At 44.2% G+C, this 26,054-nt stretch overlaps 1 protein-coding gene across 1 annotated transcript; it reads right to left on the bottom strand.

Annotated features, from left to right (window-relative positions):
* LOC128626407 (maestro heat-like repeat family member 5) lies at positions 1-26,054 on the bottom strand. The gene is made up of 17 exons (XM_053658764.1): positions 25,978-26,054; positions 25,622-25,701; positions 24,906-25,041; positions 23,548-23,637; positions 15,246-15,350; positions 14,350-14,485; positions 13,807-13,895; positions 13,096-13,245; positions 12,077-12,231; positions 11,708-11,819; positions 10,879-11,069; positions 9,875-10,009; positions 9,535-9,652; positions 8,971-9,111; positions 8,472-8,648; positions 687-845; positions 1-301 (listed from the first exon to the last, which is right to left on the bottom strand). The coding sequence occupies exons 1-17, from the start codon at positions 25,981-25,983 to the stop codon at positions 254-256; spliced, it is 2,028 nt and encodes a 675-aa protein (XP_053514739.1). The 5' UTR covers positions 25,984-26,054; the 3' UTR covers positions 1-253.

Raw genomic sequence — 26,054 nt, forward strand, 5'->3', positions numbered from 1 at the left:
TGGGATGCTATGGAGGACCAGGGCTGGCATCCCAAACATGGGTTGTCAGAGTTTGCTGATGATCATGAGAATCAAGGAAAAAAAAGATGATGTCTTCTCTCCTCTTCACTCTCTTAGCCTGTCACTGAGTCCCTAATATGAATACTGTGACCTGGCTTCCTCAGAGACTCTCACTCACCAGGTATTTGCAGGTTTCTTCCAACATGTGGAAGTGGTCCCTGAAGTTGGTATCCTCGACTATGCGTGTCAACCGCTACAACCCCATCACTTTGGTCCATTCAGTCAGGGCCCTTCTACAGGCCTGTGGGACAGAAACAAGGAAATCCTCAAAGCCTCACTCCTATAACCCCGCAGAGCCAGACCATAGACTAAGTGGAAGACTATGCAGGTAGGCCCCTAGGGCTTTGGTTGGGATTAGTAGCTGGGATCAGGTGAAACATGGGGCCTTGTTTATGTGAAGGGACATAAACAGCTTCAGGGAGCAGAATCATATCAGGATAAGAGTGATGGCACCTGAGAGAGGGTAAAAGTGCTCAGATCCAGCCCAGAGGATGGGACCAAAGAAGTGGACAGTGAATGCAGACCCCAGACGTGCCTCATGAAAGAGGACTAAAGGGAAGGGGCTATATCCTCTAGCAGGAAGGGGTGAATCAGCCTCAGCGTGGCAGGACAGAGGACACTAGTACCTTGACTGCATCAGTGTTGTTGTCCTGCAAGCTGAGCAACAGCGGGACTAACAAGCTGTTCATCTGTTTTCTGAGGGCAGATCCAGGCTTCAATTTTCTGACTTGAGTTAGGATGTGGCCCAGCGCAGAGGTGGCTGAGATCCTCACCTCGTCCTTCTCCTGCCATGAAAAGGGAAATGGAGGTGAAAAGACTTTGGTTTTCCTCTGGCCTTGCCTTACCTGACTTCCATACTCCCCACATGTCATTCCTCATGTCCAAAGGACACTGATGCCATTGTGTGTGCATACTGGAAAGGCAACAGGACTTGTGTGTCTCAGGAATTCTCGTTAGCCCCCAGAGCTAATGAGTCAGTTTGTTAAGTCACAGTGCTAGGGAAACCAAGATTATAACTTCAATTCTGCCACAAACCATATTTACAATGTGTAACTGCATTCTCTTAGGGGATTTACCTCAAGACTGCCAAATTAAAAACAAAACACAGACATTATCCTACTTATGCTGTGAATAAAGTTGTTTAAATGTATATTAGGCCCTGGCTGGTATAGCTCAGGGGATTGAGCGCTGGCCTGGGAACCAAGCAACCACGGTTCGATTCCCAGTCAGGGCACATGCCTGGGTTGCAGGCCAGTTCCCAGCAGGGGACACACAAGAGGCAACCATACATTGATATTTCTCTCCCTCTCTCCTTCCTTTCCCCTCTAAAGATAAATAAAATCTTTTAAAAAATGTATATTAGCTTTAAGTCTATAAATAATTGCATATAGAGGAATAATTATATATATTAATACATATATATATCTATAGTTGGATATAATTGTTTAAATCTATATTAATAATGGTCACAAACATCCACACCTTGTACGCTTTCACGAGTATATTATATTGAACAAATAGTTATTGAGCACCTATCATAAGCTAGGCACAGTACTAAATAACAGGCATGGGAGTGATACAGGTTGCAGCCAAAGGGGGCCCCCCCAAAAAAAAGATTTGGAATGGTGTCCAAAATTCAAAGTGTATAGAAATATTGGAGAGACATATAAGATGTCCTCACCGCCCCCCCCCAGGGGGGAAGGGATGAATGGAGCCAGGCCATTGAGAGCTATTTTGCATAGCAACAGTTTTGGAGCTAACCTCTGGAGGAATGGTTATTTAACATATCTATAACCTTTAACTGGTTTCATAGATATGTTAAATAGCAGTGGCCAAGTTTGGAGTAGAAGGGGGACTGAGAAGGAACTAGCAGGGACTGAGGATGGAACTAGGAGGACTCAGGATGGGAACTAAGGTCTGCTCTCCGGAGTGAGAAGGGCTTGGACTCAGAATGTAACAAGGGGCTGCGCTCCTGAGCGAGATGGCCTGGGTGGGAGCTTGGAAAAGACTGGCTCCGAGACATGAAGGGTCCCCGCTTGGCCAGATGAGAGAGAGCCACGCGGTTTCAGCAGAGTGAGGACCCCCTCTTGGTAAGGTGAAAGAGGGAGACACGTGGTTTTGGCGGAGTGTGGACCCCCTCTTTCCCAGGTGAAAGGGAAAAACCACACAGTTTGGCCAGAATGGAGATCCCTGCAGCCAGGTGAAGAAGACAGCCACATGCTTTTGGTGGAGTGCGGACTCCTGCAGCTTTGGTAGAAGAGGCCCATGCAGCTTTGGGGTGCCCCCTTTGGCCGCGGGGCCTGAAAAGCAACAGAGACTTTGACTGGAACTGGGTACAAAGGACTCTTGCCAGTGGACCATGAGAGGGTACCACAGTACTTTGGATTAACTCGAGATCCTGCCTGCACGGTGACACAGCTGACGGTGCCAGCGGTCTGCAACACAGACATGTGCTCTTTTCCTGATTTACGGTACCCGGAGTTGGGACAGTGGGAGAAGGGAGCGCTGTGTGGGTGTAGGTGTATACATAAAGGACTTTGATATTTTAGTGGAGGCATTAGGCCTGAATAGCATTAAATAAACATTTTGTTTCCTTTTCACAAATCTCTGGCATTAAGAGATGTCTTTCCAATTGGCGGCGGACAGAAGGGCCCAGTAGATTTTAGTATTTTGTTTTTGGGAGGGGCCCCTGTTGTATAGCAGTTTTGGGCATCCCTAGATGGGCCAAATATTGTCTGCCCCTCCCACGGACCTCCTCTTGTTCGGTAACAGGAGGACTAGACAGTCTGAATTCGTAGGATATGAAAAACAGACATTTTAACAAGTGGAATATACACATTATCATCTTTTGCACAGGGCACATTATAGCTAAACTGAGAGGTGATTCAATGGTAGTGCTTTAATGAAAAAAAACAAAAACAAAAACAGGATTTAAGATGGTGGTGGAGTAGGGGAAAATTACACTCACTTCCTTCCGGGGGCAAACAGAAATTACAACTAATTTACAAAACCATCAACTTGAATAACCAGTTAAAGACTAGCTGACTAGAAGTCTTATAACCAACAATTTACAAAAGAAGCCACATTGAGACTGAAAGCAAGGGCTGAGATGCTAAAAGGGCTGGCCCTGCACCCACACACAGCACTTGAGAAAGCAGAGGGATAGCTCACCTATAAAGGTAAACTCTTAGGAGGGAGAGGTCTCGACCCTCTAGCAGCTCCCAAGCCCAGAGAAACAGAGCCAGGAAGAGAAACACACCTAACATCGGGCTGTCAAAATTGGCAGGGATTTTATCCACTAGGGAGAGAAGGGATTCTCCTGCCAGAAACCCAGGTGTCCTCTTAGCAAGTCAGTGCAAAGAGATAATCTTAGAAGCAGCAAGAGAAAAGCACTGAGTTATCTACAAGGAAGCTCCCATATGATTGTCAGCTGGTTTATCAATAGAAACTTTGCAGGCCAGAAGGGACTGGCAAGAAATATTCAAAGTGATGAAAATCTAGGAGCTACAAACCAAGACTACTCTACCCAGCAAGGCTATCATTTAAAATTGAAGGAGAAATAAGAGGCTTCCCAGACAAGAAAAAGCTCATTACCACCAATTTAGTGTTAGAAGAAGTGTTAAAAAAGACTTCTTTCAGAAGAAGGAAGGAAAAAGCATAATTAGAAAAAATTAAAAGGCAATAAATACATACCTATAAGAAAACACTCTCAATGTAAATGGATTAAGTGCTCCAATCAAAAGGTACGGGTTAGATGAAAGAATCAGAAAAGATGACACATAAACCTGCTGTCTAAAACAGCCTCTCCTCAGAAGGAAAGACACACACAGACTGAAAGAGATGGAAAAGAGGTTTCACGCAAGTGGAGTCAAACAAAAAGCTGAAGTAGCAACACTTCTATCAGACAAAATGGACTTTAAACAAAGGCTACAATAAAGAGACAAAGAAAAACCATTACATAATGATAAAGGGATCAATCCAACAAGAGGACATAACTCTTATAAACACTCATGTGTGCAACATAGGGGCACCTAACTATGTAAGGCAAATCTTGGTGAACATAAAGGACAGATAGACATTAATAGAGTAATAGTGGAAAATTTTTAAACACCACTGACAATTAATATTGTCACAGCATTTCACCCCAAAGCAGCAGACTGTACATTTTTTCAAGTGCACATGAAACATTTTCCAGGATAAACCACATATTACGACACAAAACCACTCTCAGTACATTTAAGAAGGCTGAACATAAGTCAAGCATCTTCTCTGACCACAATGGTATGAAACTAGAAATCAACTACAAGAAAAAACTGAGAAACACACAGACACACATAGCCTGAATAACAGGTCACTAAACATTGAATGGGTTAACAATGAGATCAAGGAAGAATCAAAAGAGACCTTAAGACAAGTGAAAATAGATATATGGGAGGGAAGACAGTGGAGGACTGAATGGAAGTCACACTGACCTCCCCCCAGGGCCAATCTGGAACTACAACTCAAGTGTGGAGAAACCACCCAGAACAAACACCTGAGCAATAGCCAGAGAGAAGCCCCATAACTTCATATAGATCGAAGAATCAGCTTTCACACAACCTGTTTGGGAAGGAGTGTGGTACAGACTCAAGAGGGCTGGCTGGGCACCCATAGGTCGGCAGCACAGGAGGGATAATTTAGCAGCTGGCTGAATCCCCCTGACAAGAGTGGGGTCTAAAACCTAGAATTCCCATCCTAGAGCACTAGAGTCCCAAAATACACAGATAACAACCAGCAGCAAAAAGTGGCAGGGCTGCAGAGGGGGCGGGGAGCTGGAAACCCAGGAGCCATTTAAAGGGCCAACACACAAATTTGCACTACCAGCCACTTACCCTGGGCTCTGGCAAAGGCACAGGCAGAGTGGGCTGGTGATGCCTGAGAAGAGATTAAGGACTGAAGCTTGGAAGAGAGAACTGAGAAAGTAGATGCCAGGTTCTGTGCACTGAGTCATTCCCCAGAGAGCAGTAGCCATTGTTCTCAGGCAGACCACTCCTGAGCCCCTATGATAGCCCAGATCCCAGGAGAGTATCTGCCCTGGGCCTGTGGTGCTTAAGCCTGACAGCTGAGTGCAGAGTGACCAGATTAACAACTGAGGGAGACAGCCAGAGGCAGTAGATCCCTGGCAAAGCAGGGGCAGAGTGGACTAGAGAGACTTGAGGAGAGACTAGGGATGGAGGACTTGGGGAGAGAACTGAGAGTAGCTACCAGGATCCCCATGCTGAGCCAACCCCCATATGCAGCAGCCATCTGCTCAGGCAGACCTCTCCCCTTGGAGCAGCAGCAGCAGCCTGAGGGGAAACAATAGCCTCCACCCCAGGAGGGATTCAGCTCAGCCCTCAGGTGCTTAAATCTGACTGCTGAGTGCAGAGTGACCATATTAACAAGTGAAGGAGACAGCCAGGCATGGCAGATCACTGAAAGCTTTGAACAGGCTGCCTAAGGTCAGACGGGGTCAACATCTGACATCACCAGAGGCAGACCCAGAAAGAAAAAACAATGGGACATATAAGAGGCTACTGAGATGAAAGCCACTGTAGTCTTTTTCGTGATTTGTGATATTATCTTTCCCAAATAGCTTTTTGACATTCCTTTTTTGTCCAGCAAGTCTGTATATGTTAAGTCACTAGATTTTATACTATAATGAATTTTAATGCTCATATTTGGGCCCATTTTACCTTCCTTTTCCCTTGCAATATTTTCATTTCAAATTTTGTTTCCTTTCTCACTACAACTTGTTTCTATTCTGCACTCTTACTATTTCTCCGCCAGCCAGACACACAAAACCGATTTTCTTGTCAAGGTTCATTACACAGCCCTGCTCTTAAAATACCTATGTTCTCTCTCCACCTTTAACCATCTTTGCTAGTTGGCTGTGGGTATGGTAGTTGTTGTTGCATTGTCTTTTCAATTTTACCTCTAGAGCTTTACTAATGCTGTATTCCATATATTAAATTTTACTGGTACCCTCTCCCAGTCTTTTTTGTGTGTTAAATTTTAGTTTTTCCTCCTTAGCCTGTTTTTTCTTTTTCTTGTCTTTCTCCCTGACCTTGTATTTTTTTATTCTCCTTTTTCTCTTTTTCCTTACATCCCAAATTTTCTTTTCTTTTTCTTTAGCTTGGTGTTTGCTCCTCACTCTTAGTACTGCCTCTCCCTCTATCATTTTAAAAATACTTCCCATTCCTCTAAACATCACTTAGACTTTTCTATTTTTCTCTCTTATTCCCGTACCACCTATATTAATTTTTCCACATATGTGGTTGATAGTACGGTGGTGGATCTTTCTCTCCAGTTTGGTTCCTATGTTTTTATTAATTATTCACTATTTTTTCTTCCTTTTTCTCTCACTTTATTTTATATTATTTTAATGTCTTCTTATTTATTTATTTATTTATTTGTAGCTTGGGGAAAAGTTCTTTTTCAAAAATTTTATTTAGTTATTTTTCAAGTACAGTTTTTTGTCTATTTCTCCCATCCCAGCCTCCCTGGCCCCGTGCTCACCACCTCCCTCCCATTTCCAACCCCCTTAGTTTTTGTCCCTGTGCCCTTCCTATTTGCTCCTCCAAATCCCTCCCCTTTTTTCCCCTTAAATTCCCTTCCCTCTCCCCTCTGGTCACTGTCCCCTTGTTCTCCATTTCAGTGTTAATTTCTATTTAAACCTAATATTATATATGTCCCTTCTCATACTCCATTCCTCATTGTTCATTCTTTTTTTAATTCATGAGGTAAATTTTACCTACTTTTTTCCCATTGCTCCAACTCCCAACTCTTATTAGTGCTCCTCCCTCTACCCTCTTAATCTCAAAAGAGACCTTACAGGCAAGAAGGGGCTGGAAAGAGGTATTCCAAGTCATGAAATCCAAAGACCTACATCCAAGATTGCTCTATCCAGCAAAACTTTCATTTAGAATGGAAGGACAGATAAGGTGCTTCTCAGATAAGATCAAATTCAAGGAGTTCATCATCACCAAGCCCTTATTATATGAAATGTTAAAGGGACTAACCTAAAAAAAAGAAGTTAAAAAAACATGAACAGTGAAAGGACAGCAAACTCACAGTTATTAACAACCACACCTAAAACAAAAACAAACTAAAAGGACGGCTAGATCAGGAGTGAACCATAGAAATGAAGATCTCAAGGAGGGTTAGCAACAGGGGAGTGGGAGAAGGAGAAGGGGGGAGAAGGTACAGAAAATAAGTAGCATAGACAGTAGATAGAAAATAGATGAGGGGACAAGAATAGTATGGGAAATACAGAATCTAAAGAACTTGAGACACATGGTCATAAACTAAAGAGGGGGGCAATGGGTGGGATGGGGGGTAGGGTAGAGGGGAATGAAGGGGGAATAGAACAACTGTAATGCCATAATCAATAAAAAAATAAATTAAAAAAACAAAAAAGAAAGAAAAGGTAATCTAGAAGGGAGGCAAAAGCTATGAGAAGGAAAGGTCCAACAAGGCATATGTAAACATAGAGGTAAATCTGAGTAAGTGTTGACTGTATAAAATACCAATAATGCTGATGCTGTTAAAGACCAAATTTGGGAATTGTGAAAGTAAAATATTAGACAATAATAACATATAAAATGGGAGGGTGTAATCAGAGTTAAAGCACTCTAAGCTCCTTTCATTCCTTGCATGAAGGGAAAAGATTATTTTTAGGCTTCGTTAAGTCAATTATATGTGTTGTACTTTAGAAGTAGCTGAGATATAGATGAATCAGATGTTGACCCTGCTATCATGGAGTGAGGGTCCAGGTTCTTAGAGATGAGGAAAGGGACACAAAAATAATTTAAATCCAAGGTTCAAAAACTAAAAAGTTATGGATGCCAGAAGAGCAGCGCTGTGAGCAAGCATCTCTCATGCAAATCCCATCAGCTCAGAAGTTCTATGTTCTGTAAGGAGGATAAGATGATGAGAGAGCAGGTACTGGTCTGGGAAGTTCAGGTTTCTGAACCTCTGGGTTCTTGAGACCAGGCTCCTAGCGTTCTAGGGTCCCTGTGTTTGGAAGGAGGCTAGAAGTCGTGAGCTCTCTCCACACTCTTCAAGTCTGCATGAGAAGATCCTGGGAGTCACAACCAATTCTGTATCAGTATCACTTTTCTTCCTTTAGTGGCTCCCTCAGAGAACTAGTGACAAGAGAGGAGTGGATGAGTGTGTGCTGGGCACATCTGTATGTAATAGCAGATAAATTTGGGGCCTGTCCAATGCACTGCTTCAAGTAACCACATCTCCTTTTTTCTGCCCCTCAGTGATTTCAGCCTTCCACCCCAGTCCCATATCCCTGCCCCAGAATCTTTAATTCTGCTTGAACAGTTCATCTGCAGCTTCAGCCCCTATTGTTCCCAACTACTCCCAGGTACTTAGGCCCATACATCACTGACGAGTGCAGGCAGTTGCTTGGTGATGCTACCCAAGACCAGCTTGATGTCCTTTCTCTTCCCATGGTGGGGGATGTTCTGTAGGGCCTTCACCGCCTGTACCCTCACTCGCCACTCTTCATTCCTCAGGAGTTCTTCCAAGAAGGGAACCAGGCTCTTCAAAGTTTCTGACTATTTGGAAGAAGGCACAGATCACCACAGATCATGCAACACTTCAGGGACAAGAATTTATGTGAGAAAAGAGATGGTGCCTAAGAGAAATAGACACAGGGGATCCAGGGGCTGAATATGCCAAGGACCTGGAAGCCTGGTGCTCAGGGTGTGTGGGAGGCCTGATGGCCAGGCTGTGTAAGTCTCTAGACTGGATGCTTTGCTGCCCTAGACTGAGGGGTGGGGAATGAACTAAGCCCTGAGTAACTAAGAGACCCAAGGGAAGTACATTAAATGGTTCAAAGACTTACACTTGGTTCCCACTGAGTTTCCCCATTCTTACTTTTCCTGGGTGCAGTGCTAAATTACTGATCCCACGAAGACCAATTTCCTTGATGACAAGGTCGGGCTCCATGATCCAACTGGACAGATTGTCTACAACGTCCTGCCCCAGAGTCTCAGTCACTGATTCATGACAGAGGAGCTGTGGGAACAAGGAGATTACAGCTGTGGATGGAGAAAAAGACTGGGTACCCCAATCTCCCTCAGCCCTTCCTCAGGCCCCCCCATGCAGGCAGGGCTGTAATAAGTTGCAAACAGATTCAGATCTGTACAAATGGTGTAGAGACTAAGGCCCGGGAAGATGATGCTCATAAAGTCTGCATTTCAGGCCAGATGCTGGGATCCAAGGATGACGTTGGGGGACTAGAGCTGCTGATCTCCTGCCCAGGCTTTCCCTGACTTTTTTAACCAGGCTGCTTGAGCTACAGACAGAGAAACCCCACTTTAGATGGCTCAGTTTTATTCTTTCTGGTTGCTGGGGCATGTTATTTAACATTTTGGTTAAATGTTCCTCAGCTGCAGGAAATGAATGTCAGGGGCTGGGGTCTTCTCCTCAGGCTTTCACCTCTGCATAGATGCTCCTGGCCAGGATCTTCTGATGATTATCCAGGCTGCAGAGGAGGTTCTTGACATGGTTCAGAATCTGCTGCAGAATGGCTGGCTCACAGTTCTTCACAATGCCACTGGGGTTGGAGAGGGAAATTCAAGAGTTGCTGGATGGGGGGTGGGTAGTGGGGAGAGGGGATGGGGCAAAGGTGCATTGTGCACAGAACAGGGGAAATGTGAGTGCTGAGGTTGGGATGAAGAAGGGAAGGATAAAGGCTGCTGTATTTGAGTGCTGGGCCCTGGAATACTGGGGGTAGGGGGAAGAGTGGTATGAGGCTTGCTGGGGAATTGGTCCCCACCTTGTTAATTCTATGGCCCCTAAGTAGTATGATACAGGGTTGCATAGAAGTTCCCAGCATTTCTGATCTTCTGTGCTGGTCATCACTCCACCAAATGCAGCTGTCAGCAGAAGCTTCAACAACTCCAAGGCAGAACTGAAGGCCAGTCATCATGGGTTTGGAAAAGAAAGGGACAGATGGATAAGGTGTTATGCCCTAGTTTGCATCCTTGGGCTGGCAAGCCAGGAGACAATTCCCTACCCTGATAGCCAGGTGGGTTCTGCTTCCCTGCTCCGATAATCCCCAGCTCTCTGAAACCCATCTCCGGTGGCTCACCTACTCAGCCCTTCAACCTCAGTGCTCACTTAACCACAGAGTCTTACAGAAGAGGTGACAGAAGTATTGGAGAGCCATGGTGTTCACACTCTGCTGTCCAAGGCATAGGAAGGTTAGGATATGTCTTCACCCCCACAGCCACCCAAGCAGAATGTCTCTTCTGACTCCTTTTATTTGTTTTTACTTTTTATGTAAGGCTGCACTTGAATCAAATACTCTGAAGCGTTAGAAAGAACTAAGACAACCACTTATTTAGGAGCCCAACCTCCACTTTACTGCAGAAAACTGCAGTAGTGAGTTGCACAAGAAGGTACAGCAAGTGACAAAGCTCAGCCAGAGGTCACCCAGATTCAAAAGGCCATAACCGCATGTAGAGAATGACTCAGGTCTTGCCCTGTCATTCTCCATCTAATTGAAACTTTTCTCATGCACAGTTATGAACATAGATGTGAACCACTGAGTGAATCAGGAGAACAGCACATGAAAGAAAAGAAGGAAAGAGAAGCTTGAAAATACATGAGAACATTCCAGCATGTGATGCTGCAGTACCCACACTGATAAATATGTAGAATATCAGTGTGGAAGCCACAGCATCTCCTTCTTAGCATCCCTAGGGGATCAGCATCCAGTTGCCCAGGGCAACTGGAGTTGACCAGTCCCATTCCCCCATCACATGGGCTTAGGCTTACCCAACTGGGTTGAAGACCTTTCTCTCCTTCTCTGGGCTCTGGTTCTCTGTGTAGACAACCTCCAGGGAAGGATATCTGTCAACCACCCAGTGGAGATGACACAGCACAGCCAGCAAGAGCCGTGGGAAGAGTTCGTGAATGGAGTCCTGGCACAGGGACTCAGACAGCATCTCATACAAGGCACAGGCCGCCTGGGGAAAACACATGGGAAGGAGGGAAGCAGAACTGACTAGGCCTGGTGCAGACAAAGTGGTCCTAAGGTCCCATACACTGAGTCCAGCCCTGTCCCCACTTCTTACTGCCCAAAGGACACCAAAACATGAAAAGCCAACAGCTCATCTCTGGGAAAATGAGGAGCCATGCACGTGTAATCTGCTCTCTCTTCATTCACCAACATACAAACAAAGGGGAGGAAACTCTAAATTTTCTTCTAAATTATAATTTGGGGCATAATTTGTGCAATCCAATGTCAGGTAACCAAACCTCCTCCATCCCCCATCCCCACAGCCAGGCTCCAGGGAAATGACCTTGTACCACCAAACTAAGAGATAGAAAACGCTGATTAACTCTGAACATCAGTTTCCATGTCCATGAAATGGGGCTGAAATTCGCTCTTTCTGTGTCATGCAGTTCCGGGACATCCATATTCACACACACCAGGTACATATAGTATTAGGAAGACCAGTGTTAAAACTCTCTTTGTTGCTCCTCCCTGACACCTGCCCCGACCCTGCAGGTGCCCTTTGATCTTCAGAGCTGCTCCCAAGTCCCAGTGATTCCTCAGCCCCCTCTCCTCCCTCATATTGACCAACACACTCTGGGACACCACCTCTTTCTCTTGTCCTTGGTGGCGCTGTTCCAAAATGCCTGTGAGGAGCTGCAGGATGCTGAATGTGGTCTCTCGCCAAGTCCCAAAAACCTTCCACAGGGCTAGAATGGTTCTGCAAGACCCAGAGACAGCTATGTCAGGGCCTCCGGGGACCATGTTCCTAGGACTAGTCTGGTCTGAGGCCTATGAAAGGCCAGTTCTCAGGTGCCAGAGGAAGGAGAACCCAAGAAGACTTGGCCAGGGAACATGAAGTTTGACGGGCATCAGGAAAAAGCGTGCTGGTGCAGAGATTTTTGTCATGGACTTGGGGTGGAGCAGGGGAGGGTTCATGGGGATGGAGGATGTGCTCCAGGGCCTTGGAAGAGATACCTATCCCAAGGGAGGGGCTTGTTGAGCAGCAGAGGCACCATGATGTGGATGTGGTTGCCTGCCAGCAAGCACATGGCCCGAAGAGTCTCCTCCTTTGTGCTGGGCTCCAACTTGGATTTGAGCTGTTCCAGGATGCCCTCCACAATCTCTTCAACCTACACAGTAGAGCCAGAAGAACCTCAGTTGTTCCTTCTTTACTTCCTTCCCTCCTATTCCCTGTCTACCAGCTCCTCAAGCTCAAGGTTGCAATCCTGTCAGTGACACTTCTCAAGGCAGAGTTCTGGGGTACCAGAGGCCAGAGAAGCAGGGGCCCTAAAAAAATTCCAGAAGCCCATGCCAGGAACCACTGTAGTCAATGCCTGTCCACAGCCCTGGAGTCCAGACAAGAGCTCCAGGTTTCTCAGGAGACACAAGATGCTCCAGAGGGAAGGCAGAACCTATGGTGACATCTCAGGGCTTTCCCTTTCAGCTGAGTTCAACGTATACTCATGAAACCACAAGCAAAGCGGTACTGGATGTGGAAGGACCACAGGGCTTTCACATCCAGAGTTGGTTGTTTCTTTTTTTTAAATGAAGTAGCCAATGTAGATTCTTAAATGCTAAACCTTCTCATTTTATATGTTGGTCTAATAAATTTATGCAAAGGTCACACATTCCATGAGCTTGCTTGTTTGCAGTCCACAGCCTTTCCTTTCACAGAGGTCTAGGCCCGCTGACACTCCAGGGAATCAGGGTGAATCCCCCAAAAATGCTTACACTACTGCAGATGGTTGTCATTACCTGAGTAATCAGCCAACCAGGTGGGAAACACTGCAGTTACAAGCTCAGAATTGCAATGTTAGGGCTCCCTGTGACCACAGAGAAAATGTAGCACAAGCCTAGATTTTAGGGGTTAATGAATTAAAGCCAGCTGAACAGAGGGACTTGGCCAAGGCCTTCCAGCTGCTTGGTGACAGAGCCAGGGGAAGAGCCCAGGGCTCCTGACTGTAGGGCAAAGCCTTGCCGCAGCACCACATTACCTTCCCCAGATCTTTGCCTCGCTCTTGGATGACAGCGCTCATCAACTGGGCTGAAGCCAGAGATAACTGGGTCCTGCTGCTGCTCAGTTCCTCCACAGCTGTGAGAACCAGGCTGGTGAGCTGAGGCTGGGTGAAGAACTGTGCAAATGCCTGCAAAAGGGTGGGATCAGGCTGGACTCAGGGGTCCCCTGTCTGAGACAGCCTGTGCCCTTCCTCTTGGAAAAGGAGGGCTTCTCCTGGGAAGATGATGTGCTTTTTGTCTCAGGCTTGTGCTGGATACCTAGATCCAGAAGACTCTTTCACTGATGAGAGTCTTTAGGGATAGAAGTGAGCAAACACTGACCTCAGAGGCAGAGTGGGGCTCAGAGGTCAGTGGCTACAGAGGCAGAGCATGGGGACAGGAGGGCAGGGGTTCAGGGGCTGAGTGACATCTTCTTGAGGCACAGGTGGCATCTACACATTGCTCACAAAGCATCATTAGCATGAAGCGAAGGCTTCTGGGGAGACAGGTCAACAAGGATTAGGACCCGTAATGCCCAAAGAGAAAAATAGTAGCATGTGGTAGGAAAATTTTCCCAAAAGGGAAAGGTCCCATCTAGTAATGGAATGGGAAATGAGAAGGGATCAAAAAGTCCCACCCAGGAGTCTCTAATAGCAGGTCAATGACAGCCTCAGGCTCTCCTCACTTTGTCTCTAGTCCTGCCCACTCACCTTTCCAACATCATTGGCATTTCTAGGAGATAAATCCCATTTATTCTTGTCCTCTTCTTGCTGGAAGGCCAGATTTTGCTCTTCCATCTCTGAAACCAAAACACCCGACCACACTCCTAAGATACTGAGAAAGCATCTTAGGCTCCCCACTTTCCCACCTTCTAGAACAAACTCCTGCTGCCCTAGGTCAGCTGTAGACTATGTGTGTCCTGTGGAGCTAGGAGTAGAGGAATGGACATTGAGAACAGGAATGGTGGGAGTTCAGGTCAAAGGACCCCGAAGCTGCCTGTCTCAGATCAGAGGTAAAATTGAGTAAAAGTATGGCGCTCTGCAGGAGGAGGAGAAACTAATTCAAAAGAACTATTTCCTCTGTGTGTATTTTGACCCAAGAGATTAACTGTAGATGTTTGGGGGCAGATCTGTAAATGGAAATAAGGTGTTCAATTAACTTCTTGGGTTTTACTCTTCTGGGACAGAGTGTGAGGGGATGGCCAGCCCAAGTGGGAGGCTTTAGAGAGGGTGATAGAAGAAGCTTCCCCTTACGCTTCTTTCTTGAGAGGATACAGTTGAGGCTGTAGGCAGCCTGGGATGACAAAGAGCAGATGGTGTCCACAGGGTCCTGGCAGCACATGGCCAGCAGCTTTACCCAGTGCCCCAGCTGGGTGATCTCCATCTGCATCTAGGGAAGGAAGCTGGAAGTTATCCTAGCCCTTCCTTTAGGCTGAGTTCTCACAGGAAAAGAACTGACAGGAGGGAATGCATGTGCCAGAGACATGAAAGGTGAGAGACTAGGTGAGGTCAGTGGGAATGGCATTAGACAGGTGAATTGTGCCCATAAAGAACTTCACAGATCATAGTTTTGAAATGACCTTGCTCTGTATCCCTTCTTTGTCTTTTGGTACCACATCACCTGTCAGGCCTTGCTCAAATATCTCCTCCTCTATGAAGTTTTCCTTACCGCCCTCATTTGTAATGTTTGTTTTGAAGTTTCATTCCCACAGCATTTGGTTTATATATTCATTATCACCTTCTGTTTAAGTTCATGCTGTGCATGCGTCTCCCCATACTGGACTGTAATATCCATAGAGTCAGAGAAGTGTCTCAGTCATCTGTGCGTTTGCTATAGCACCTAGCACAGTACCTGGCACAAGGTGAGCATTTGGTAACTGCTCATTCAGACAAATAGCATCAAAATGAAACAAGTGGAATGAAATAAAGTAGGTGGATGGAGAAAAAGACTAAGTAGAAGATGTCAGTAGGGAAGAAGGAGAGAACACGATGGGATGCACAAGGGAAAACATGATGGGATCAGGGCGAAGGAGGATGAGCATGAGTGACTGAGACTTGGTAATGCATGTGATGAAGTTTTGGATAAACGCAGGAATAAGTGCAACCAGACTGGGTATGAGGCCCAGGCTCCAGGGCAGGCTCTCACTCACCGTGAAGTTATCCATCATTGCAACAAATTCAAGTACATGGGCTGCACACTGCATGGCCCGTTCCCGCTCACTGTCCTTCTGGGAATTAAGCCATGGGTCCAAAAGCTGGAGGGAGAAGAGGATACAAGGAGAGACCTATTCAGCTGCATCCCAGAGGACAGAGAGGTACTCTTGAACCTAGATTCAGCGAAGTATCAGGGTAAGACTTCTGACAGCAGGGCCTCTTCTGCAAAGAGGCAGGTTATGTGGGTCTGGCACCAGAGGCCCCTTCATTTCCCAGCCCCAAATTTCCCCTCATCTTGGTGCTAGAAATCTCCTCAATTCCTATCCCTTCCTTTAGGTTAAAGCAGTGGCTCTCAAAATAGACCCACTCTACTCACTTCAGTGGGTCCCTATACCCTGGTATTCCTAGACAGATAACAATCTATAATGGAAAAAAAAAAAACAAGAAGAGCAGCAGGTGAAAAATTCACAACCAACTCAAGACAACACTGAGGCTGCACTGACCAGAAAAAGCATTTCATAAGAGATGAGGATTTTAGTAGCAGTTTTACAAGTCTTCCTTGCAGTCAGACTATGATGAAATACTTCAGCAATGAGATTGTGTTTTGTAAATACCATTTCCTATGGAGGGGAGTGAGAGATCTTTGGAGAAACAGTGATTCCAGGACTGAGATAGGAAGGACACAAGATATTACACTGGAGAGCAAGGAAGCTATTGAAGGTTAATGAAGTCATCTTGGAGGGATTCAGGAGCCAACTCAAAGTCTGCCACTCACTGAATGTAAGACAACATAGACATCAATACAATAATAGTTATATTTAATTAAAACACATAAAGGTTTTAAAAATTCATTATAAACTCAAAGGATACTACAAGACTTCCTACCAAGTTGGAGGCATAGGTAGATAAACTTTGCCTCCTTGTACAACCAAAAAAAGCAGGACAACAAGAAATTTAAAAACAAAAACAACCAGAATTGCCAGAAAATAGAACTGTGTGGAAGTCCGACAACCAAGGAGTTAAAGAAGGAACATTCATTCAGATGGGTAGGAGGGGCAGAGATGGGTAGCTGGGGCAGGGAGAACTAATGACAAGGCAGCAGCTGGTGGACTTGGTGGTCCCACATTCACATGAGGACAATCCAGGAGGAACAACTGGAGAGCGAGACAGACCACACAAACCAGGGTTACAGTGTGGGAAAATAAAGCCTCAAAATCTCTGGCTGTAAAAACTTGTGGGTATTGTGGTGGCAGAAGAAACTCCCATCCCCACAGGAGAGTTTGTTGGGGAGGCCCACAAGGTCCTAGAATGTACACAAACCCACCCACCTGGGAAGTAGTACCAGAAGGGATCGATTTGCTTGTGGGTAGTGGGGAACATGACTGAAGGCTGACTGAGAGCCCAAAAAGCCACATTGTTCCCTCTCACACCCCTCCCTCAAATATAGCACCACATCACAGGTACATGAGTTACCCTGCACTGGCAATACCTAAGGCTCTGCCTCCTTACAACATATCTGGTGCAACAAGACAAAGAAATATGGCCCAAATGAAGGAACAGAGCAAAATTCCAGAAAAAGAGCTAAGTGACAAGGAGATAGACAACCTATCTGATACAGAGTTCAAAACATTGGTAATCAGGATGCTCACAGAACTGATTGAGATCAGTTGCAAAATGAAGGAAGAAATAATATCTACCCAAAGTGAAATAAAATATATAGGAAGTCAACAGTGGAGAGTAGGAAACTGGGACTCACATCAACAATTTGGAACAAAAAGAAGAAATAAACATCCATCCAGAAAAAAAAGAAAAAACAAGATTTTTTTTTAAAAGGAACATTTGGGACAACTCTAAGCCCTCTAACATGTAAATCATAGGAATGCCAGAAAAAGACGACCAAGAGGAAGAATTTAAAAGTTGATTTGAACAAATAATGAGGGAATATACAGTACAGACTTCCAAGAAGTCCAGGAAGCCCAGACAGTCCCAAAGAAATGGCATCCATGGAGAAACACACCAAGGCACATCATAATTACATTAGCCAAGATTAAAGACCAGGAGAGGATCTTAAAACCAGCAAGAGGAAAGGAGACAGTTACTTGCAAAGGAGTGCCTATAAGACTATCAGCTGATTTCTCACAAGAAACTTTACAGGCAAGAAGGGGCTGGAAAGAAGTATGTGAAGTCATGAAAAGCAAGGACTTAGACCTAAGATGACTCTATCCAGCAAAGCTCCCATTTAGAATAGGAGGGCAGATAAAGTGCTTCCTGGATAGGTCAAGTTAAAGGAGTTCATCATCACTAAGCCCTTATTATATGAAATGATAAAGGGACTTATCTAAGAAATAGATAAAAACTATGCACAGTGAAATGACAACAAACTCACAACTATCAAGAACTGAACTTAAAAAACAAAAACTAAACAAACAACTAGAACAGGAACAGAACCAGGGAAATGGAGATCACATGGAGGGTTTTCAGTGGAAAGGGGGAGGAAAATAATTTGGGGAGAAGTACAGGGAATAAGAAGCATAATTGGTAGGTATAAAATAGATGGGGGAGGAGGTAAAGAATAATAAAAGAAACAGAGAAGCCAAAGAACTTCTATGTACAACCTACAGACATGAACAAAGAAAGCAGAATGCTGGAGGTGGGGTGGTACAAGGTGGTGTGGGGATAAAGGGGAGAAAAACATTGGGACAACTATAATGGCATAATCATTAAAATATACTTAGAAATAAAAATAAAATAAAGTAAAAATTGATACTAGAAAAAATAACTGTCTCTTGTTGCTTTTGGAGAATACTTGGAAATAATTCATTACTGTGAGAGCCAATAAAGAAAAAGGCTGCCCTGGCTGGTGTAGCTCAGTGGAGTGAGCACGGGTCTGTGAAGCAAAGGGTCGCCAGTTTGATTCCCAGTCAGGGTACATGCCTGGGTTGTAGGCCAGGTCCCCTGCAGGGGACACATGAGAGGCAACCACACATTGATGTTTCTCTCCCACTCTTTCTCCTTCCCTTCCCTTCTCTCTCAAAAAAACAAATAAAATATTTTAAAAATATATAGATATAGACTCAGGAAGAGTTCAACTACTGAATGTTTTGGTTCTAAAAGATAGAAGAAGAGAAAGGCTCTCACTGATGGCTTCTCCTTTGATTTCTATCCCAAACTGCATAAACTAACCAATTTGCTCAGCCTCCTCCAGGAGCACCCACCAGCTGACAGCAATTTCACAATAAGCAGTGCTCACACTCTCCTTTGAACACATTGTGAAAATGATGACACAGGCGAAGCACTTCTGGTCAGCTAAAAGCTCTCTCCTCAGTCAGCTAGGAAACCCTCTGCACACACGGTTTCTTTACTCTGAATTTCAGAGGATCTCAAAACCCACTGTACACATCCAACCAATCTACTTTTTATACAGAAGAAGAGCAAAACATTACTTCTGTTCTATGTCTCTCTGTTCTGTAACTCTGCAATAATGTGCAAATGATGTGTTATAAAGGTTCCTGATGGCAGCTCCTAATAATTATTTCTGCTTTTGGAATTTTTTTTAGCTCATTAAACCACTGTCCACTGCAGTTTGATTTACTCAGTTTGTACAACATAAGCATCTTCTTCCCTTTCATCATACCCTCTTTTGTGTTTAACATCCTGTAGTTCTGTGCCAGAGGAAACTTAGCCTCAGGTACTTCTTGCTAAGCTTTAATGCTTTGTAAATGAAATTGATGTTCATTTAGAAAATGTTAGTGATCTGAACACACCAATTAAAAGACAAATAGTCAGAAACCACTTTTAAAAATGAGCCTACCATCATAACAGGCTCAACCAGATCAAAACATTATGGCTCAAACAAGAGAACAATTCAAACCCCAGAGCCAATACTTTTAATCGACCCAGAGAGAGCTAACCTATCAGATGCACAGTTCAAAACATTGGTGATCAGGATACTCAGAGAACTGGTTGATTTTGGTCACAAAATTAGATGAAAAAATGAAGGTTACACTGAGTGAAATGAAGGAAAATGCACAGGGAACCAATAGTGATGGAAAGAAAACTGGGACTCAAATCAATGGAGTGGACCAGAAGGAAGAAAGAAGCAAACAAACAGAAAAAAATGAAGAAACGAGAATTCAAAAAAAAATGAGGAGAGGCTTAGGAACCTCAAGGACATCTTTAAATGTTCCAACATCCAAGTTATAGGGGTACCAGAAGGAGAAGAGGAAGAGCAACAAGTGGAAAACTTATTTGAACAAATAATAAAAGGGAACTTCCCCAATCTGTCAAAGGAAATAGACTTTCGGGAAGTCCAGGCAGCTCAGAGTCCCAAAGAAGGTAGACCCAAGGAGGAACACACCAAGGCACATCATAATTATATTAGCCAAGATTAAAATGAAGGAGAGAATCCTAGAAGCAGCAAGAGATAAGGGGACAGTCACCTACAAAGGAGTTCCCATCAGACTATCAGCAGATTTCTCAAAAGAGACCTTACAGGCAAGAAGGAACTGGAAAGAAGTATTCCAAGTCATGAAATGCAAGGACCTACATCCAAGATTGCTCTATCTAGCAAAGCTTTCATTTATAACGGAAGGGCAAATAAAGTGCTTCTCAGATAAGATGAAGTTCAAGGAGTTCATCATCACCAAGCCCTTATTATATGAAATGTTAAAGGGACTTAGCTAAGAAAAAGAAGATAAAAAATATGAACAGTAAATGGACAGCAAACTCACAGTTATTAACAATCACACCTAAAGCTAAAGCAAACTAAGCAAACAACTAGAACAGGAACTGAACCACAGAAATGGAGATCACATGGAGGGTTAGCAGCAGGGGAGTGGGAGGAAGAGAGTGGGGAGAAGGTTCAGAGAATAAGTAGCATAGATGGTGGGGAAAAAATAAACAGGGGAAGGCAAGAGTAGTGTGGGAAATGTAGAAGCTAAAGAACTTATGACACCTGGATATGAACTAAAGGGAGGGAATGTAGGGGGGAGAGGGTGTGCAGGGTGGAGGGGAATGAAGGGGGGAAATGGGACAAGTGTAATGGCATTATCAATAAAATACATTTAAAAAAAATAAAAAAGAGCCTACCAAATAGATTTCTTTAATGACCAACTGTCTGCTATCTGCAAAAAATTCACTTCAAATACCACAATATTAGTATGTCAAAAATAAAAAGATGAACGAGGAAGTGTCTTGCAAATACAAATTTTAAAACAGATATAGTGACTATTTACAATAGAGAAATATGACTTCATAGCAAAGAAAATTACTAAAGAGGGTATTTCACAAGGACAAAAGAACCGTTTACCACGAAGATCCTAGCACGTATGCACTTAACACAGCTTCAACACATATGAAGTGAAAGCTGACAGAACTGAAAGGAAAAACAGGTAAATCCTCAGTAGGCTTGGAGATCTCAACAATCCTCTCTCAGTGAGCAATATATTAGGAAATAGAAAACCAGCAAAGAGACTGCAGACCTGAACAACACCATCAGGGGGCATTTTAGCACCATGTGTCCCACAAGAGCAAATAGGCCATATCTTGCCTCATTAAATAAAACCTTAACAAATTAAAAAAATTGCAATCATTGAAAAGATGAGATAAGCATACTCTCAAGTGAAGGAAAAGAGACCATAATACAATTAGATTAGAAACCAAAAACTAAAAGAGAACTGAAAGAAAATTCTTCAAACTTCTAGAAATTAAACCACACACTTGTAAATAATTTATTGCCCAAAGGGAAAATTCAAGAGAAATTTTAGTGTACTTGGAACTAAAGAATGAAAATGCAGCATATCAACATGTATGGAATCAGCTAACCTCATGCCTAAAGGGAAATTTGTACCACCAAATATTTCTCTTAGAGAAGAAGAAAGGTCTTAAGTCAATAATCTAAGTTTCCACTTAAGGAAAAGTAGAAAAAGTAAAGTAAATCCAAAGAAAGAAGATACTACAAATAATAGCAAAAGTTGATAGAATTTGAATACAAAAACAGAAAAATATGAAGAGACTAAATAGAGAAAACAAACAAAAAGTTGGTTCTTTTAAAAGATCAGTAAAATTAATACTTCTATGACTCACTTCTACATTGGTCATTTTCTAAGTAAACTTTCTCTCATAGTTTGAACAAAAAGACAAACTACAGATTGGATGAAAACATGGGCAAAGTACAGATCTGTAAAAGGACTTGTGACCATTAAGCTTACAGAAAGAAGTCGAGCTCATGAAACCTAACATACTAGATGATTCCATGTATATAACAACCTCAGAAGGACCCAATTACAGAGACAGAGAACAGGTTGGTGGCTGCCAGGGAATAGAGGCAAGGTGGGGAGGAGATGTGATTATAAAGCAGTAGCACAAGAAAACTTCTCTCGGTGAGGGAACATCCAAATCACAATGGTGATGATGGCCGTGTACATAATTCTACAAAAAAGATCAAACCGCATAGGATGCACACAAATGAGCACATGTAAACAGTGGTGGAAACGGAACAAAGCCTGTTGTCTTACAACAGTGCGCCCACGTGAGCGCCCTGGTTTTGACAGTGTGCCATTCAAGGGCTCTAAGTACTATACTGTTTTTGCAACCCCTTGAGAATCTACGATCTTTTCAAATTCAAAAGTTCAGGAGAAAACTGGCAGCAAAATGATTACAAACAGTCCAGTGTCCATCTATAGGGGACGGATGAAGAAACGATAAGACATGCACACAATGTGTGAGATCATACAAAAAAGGAATGTATTTGTGAACTGACACGAATGAAAAAGCAAGGTCCAGGGTACTAGAAAGAATGTGCTACCTACAGCATAAAAAAAAAAAAAAGAGGGAGATAAGAATATACCATAAACAGGGATTTGTTTATTTTGACTGAGTAAAAAGGGAAGCACAAACCAGAAGTGAATGAAAAGCTTATCTACAGAGGGTGAGTGGTAAAAAGGTTAAGAAGATTGGTATGCAAGCAAGAATTCGCTGAGTAAAAGGGCACCTAGTTTTATTGTAAATTTTTAATTATGTAAATCTCTACATCATCAAGCTGTTCAATTAAATAAAAGGAAGAAAATCATAAAATTTAACACAAACTAAGTGTAAAGTATATCAATTTGATAATATGAACTCACAGAAAAGAATTATTTCAAGATGTAACTTGTGTATGCAACTCTCTGACTATAGTCCTCAGTGATCTACATTCTAACAGCAACAGGAACTGCAAGGAAATCTTTAACTTTCCATGAGAATTGGGGAATAAAATTTTCAGGAGAAGACCAAAGTAACGTAATGACATTAACGATGGGAAAGTTGTCAATAAAAAGGCACACAATTTTTTTAATGGACAAATTATTTGAACCTGTACCTCACTTCTTTAAGCCAAGCACTTTGTAAACATCTCATTCCATTATCAGAACGATGGTATTAACTAGGTACTGTCATTCCATTTTCCAGGGGGGGAAACTGAGGCAAAGACAAATGAAATAACTCCCCCAAACCACACAGCAAGCAGGAAAGCCAGAATCTGGTACTGTAGTGTATGGAAGTCCAGAGCTCCTGCTTTTAACTATTCAGTGCTATAAAGTAGCAGAAGGGCGCTGAGAGAGGAGATGGTCAGGGGGAATGGTTGATGGGGAAGAAGGAAGGAGGACATTTTCTTCTCTGAAGGCAAGACCTACTTTATTTGGATCCCAGCCCTCATTAATCTTTCCCTAAGAGCTCTGTACCCCAGCTTCATCAGCAGTTCTCCTTCTTGGTTTGTCCCTAGACTGTTCTCATCTGTTTCCAACAGTACTGAGTTAGTAGTGCCCCCCCTGCAATTTACGTCCACCCAGCACCTCAGAATGTGACCTTGTCTAGAAATAGGGTCATTGTAGCTGATTCAAGTTAAGGTGAGTTCATACTGGGTTCAGGTGGTTCCTGACCTGATGACTGCTGTCCCTGTTAAACAGAGAAAACACACACACACACACACACACACACAGACACACACACACACGTGCACACACACAGAGGGGAGAATGCCCTGCGGAAATAAATGGAGACACAGATTGCTGTGATATGTGTCCAGACCAAGAGATGCCCCACAGGTTGCTAGGAATAACCAGAAGCTAGGAGAGACACCTGGAACAGACTCTTCTTCAGAACCTTCAGTAGGAACCAACCCTGCTGATACCTTGATTTTGGACTCTTATCCCTTATGACTGTGACAGCAAGGTGTGTGAAGTCCCTCAATTGTGGTACTTCATTACAGCAGCCCTAGGAACCAACCAATATGTCGACTTCCAGGGGCTTCTTCCCACTGACCTCCAAGCAGTCCTCCATCCGTGTGGGCATCTCAGCCACAACTGCCTCTGTGAGCCTCTGGAGGGATCCCATGGTCCCGTTAAATAGATCCTGAGGGGGAAAAAAGAGACTCAAACAACTGCCAAGCTCTCAGGCCCAGTCCTTCTTCTAGACACCCTGCTCAGTACTCTGACTCTCTAGGAAGCCTTCCTTGAGAAAGCCTGCTCCAGAACAGCCCCCTACATTCCAAGCACTATTCACCCATCACTCACTTCAATAGATTCCTCAGTTGTTTACACCAGAGCACAGACGTCTGCCTGCTGGGAATTTTGTCCTTGTAGACTGGGAGATCCCTGACAACATAGCTACTACCCCTGGCTGCTCCATCCCCACTCCCCACCTGAGTTCATCTGGGAATCTGCTCCCAGTGTGGGCCCTGACTCAGAGGTGTCTGGCTCCAGGGGGAAGAGGACAGACCTGGCTGTTCGCTGGTAACTGATTCACCAAAGTTAGGAGAGTGGATTTCTCCCTCTCAGCCTTTAGTGAACTGAGTGGCCTCGCCCAAAACCTTATAAGGAGAGTAGGTAATCTGCCAAGTTGCAGGCCTAAAGGTAGGCCTACTGGGAGAACCAAAGCAACATTGGTCATAGATCCAGACCACTAAAACTGAAAAGCAGGGGGGAAACAGAAAGAAAGGCAGCCTTCCCTAGAATGAAGGACTCAAAAGAAATCCACCTCAGGGTAGACCTGTTCTCACTGGGCACTTGGAATTCCCAGTCTGCCCAACACACAGGGAAATCCTGTCAAAATACCCTCCTCACCCTAACCAGATTTACAGTGAGGAGAGCACCATGGGGACACAACCACAGGATACTTCCCACTTCAGCCCTTTCTGTATGTACCAGTCCTTCCTTCATAACATGAATAAATATGAAGGAAAAAGGGAGGATCACCACACATCTGATGAAAAGAAGGCCCAAGGTGAACAGACCTACTTACTGATCTTGAAGAAAATCAAGCAAATTCAGTTGCAAGAAACTAAGCAACCAAGTAGCACAGAGGCACAGTCATAGGTACAGAGCCCAATTTGATGGTTGTGGGGTGGGTTAGGGGTATGGGGCATGAATGGAGAGGTGAGGGCATTAAGTGCAAATTGGTCATTCCAGAGTAGCCAAAGGGATGCAAAGTACAGTGAGGAGAAGAGAGTAGCCAAAGAACTTATTCACAGGACCCACGGACATGAACAATGCCTGAGGGAGTGGGTGGTGCCGGGTGGAGGGGACAAGAGGCAAAATCAGGACAGGTATAATACCACAATCAATAAAATAAAATAAATAAAAAACTAAAGTAAAGGAGACAAACATTAAAGAGTTACTTACCAAATTGGCCTGGGCCTCCTCGGGACTAGATGCGTCCTTCTGCAACATGTCTGGGGGTGGCAGGCAGAACACACTATTGAAGCACAGTTGGAGCAGCTCTGCTCCTTGTTCTGCCTCTAAAAGGGGCCCCAGCAGCCTAAGGAACAGAGAAAAGAAATGTAACTGGACAATGGTGGTCGGTAATAACTGCTGAGGAAGGGAAAGAAATGGATGCTAAAGATGAGGGGTAGGTGGGAGCAAGGAAGAGGAAGATACATATCAGAAGAAAGAGTAATAAGAGGAAAGGGAGGAAACAGTAAGAAAAGGTGAAAGGAGCCAGGAAGGTGGCAAAAGGGAACTAAGGGGGAAGAGATGAGGCATGCCTCTCTCAGGAAAGGGCACTGCTAATTAGGGAGGATATATTACTCTCTGGTTCCCCAGAGGTTTTCAGAGAATAAGCATCAGTGATGGAGATGGACGTGCCTAGTTGGGGCAGCCCTGAAAGTAAAGGGAAGCCTGGGAAGAAGTGACAGCAAGTCCTATCTCCAGGCTGTCTCTGCCAGGCGCTCTGAGAACCCCATCCAAAGAATCCTGGCAAAAAAGTGGAAGACATTATCCAGTAAATTGCTACTACAAGCAGAGACAGGAAATAAGCAGTGGGGATGGACTAGGGAATAAAGAGCTGAACTAGAACCAGGGCAGAGAAAGAGAAGACAGAGTGTATGGCATGTTGTTACCTGAAGTCAGCGATGATGTTCATCGCCTTCTGTCTAATGGGGCTGGAGATGGAGTCCAATGGCTCTTCGCTGATCAGGTCCTATTACACACACACGCACACATACACACACACAGCCCAAAAAGGGTGGCAAACATGTTTTTCCTGTCTGCCTCTGTGTCCCCCTCCTCCAGGCTGTGCTCATCAGAAGGTAGAATCTAGAATTTCTAGGGACTTCGAAAGACTCTGAGGAAAGCACCTTTTCCTGACTCTCAACCACACCTTCCCCCCAGCCTAGGAGCACTACCAGTGATTCCCATGACACCTGTGCTCCCTCCTCTCTGCATTTCCACCTCCATCCTTCTGAGAAGTACTTACCACCATGAGTTTTACTAAGGATGGTTTCTGGGAGAAACTGAATCCACAGGCCAAGGGCTGCTGGCTGCTCAGGATGT

Source organism: Artibeus jamaicensis, unplaced genomic scaffold (genome assembly GCF_021234435.1).
Source record: "Artibeus jamaicensis isolate MK-2021 breed Jamaican fruit bat unplaced genomic scaffold, CSHL_Jam_final scaffold_584, whole genome shotgun sequence".
In the NCBI taxonomy this organism is placed as follows: Eukaryota; Metazoa; Chordata; class Mammalia; order Chiroptera; family Phyllostomidae; genus Artibeus; species Artibeus jamaicensis.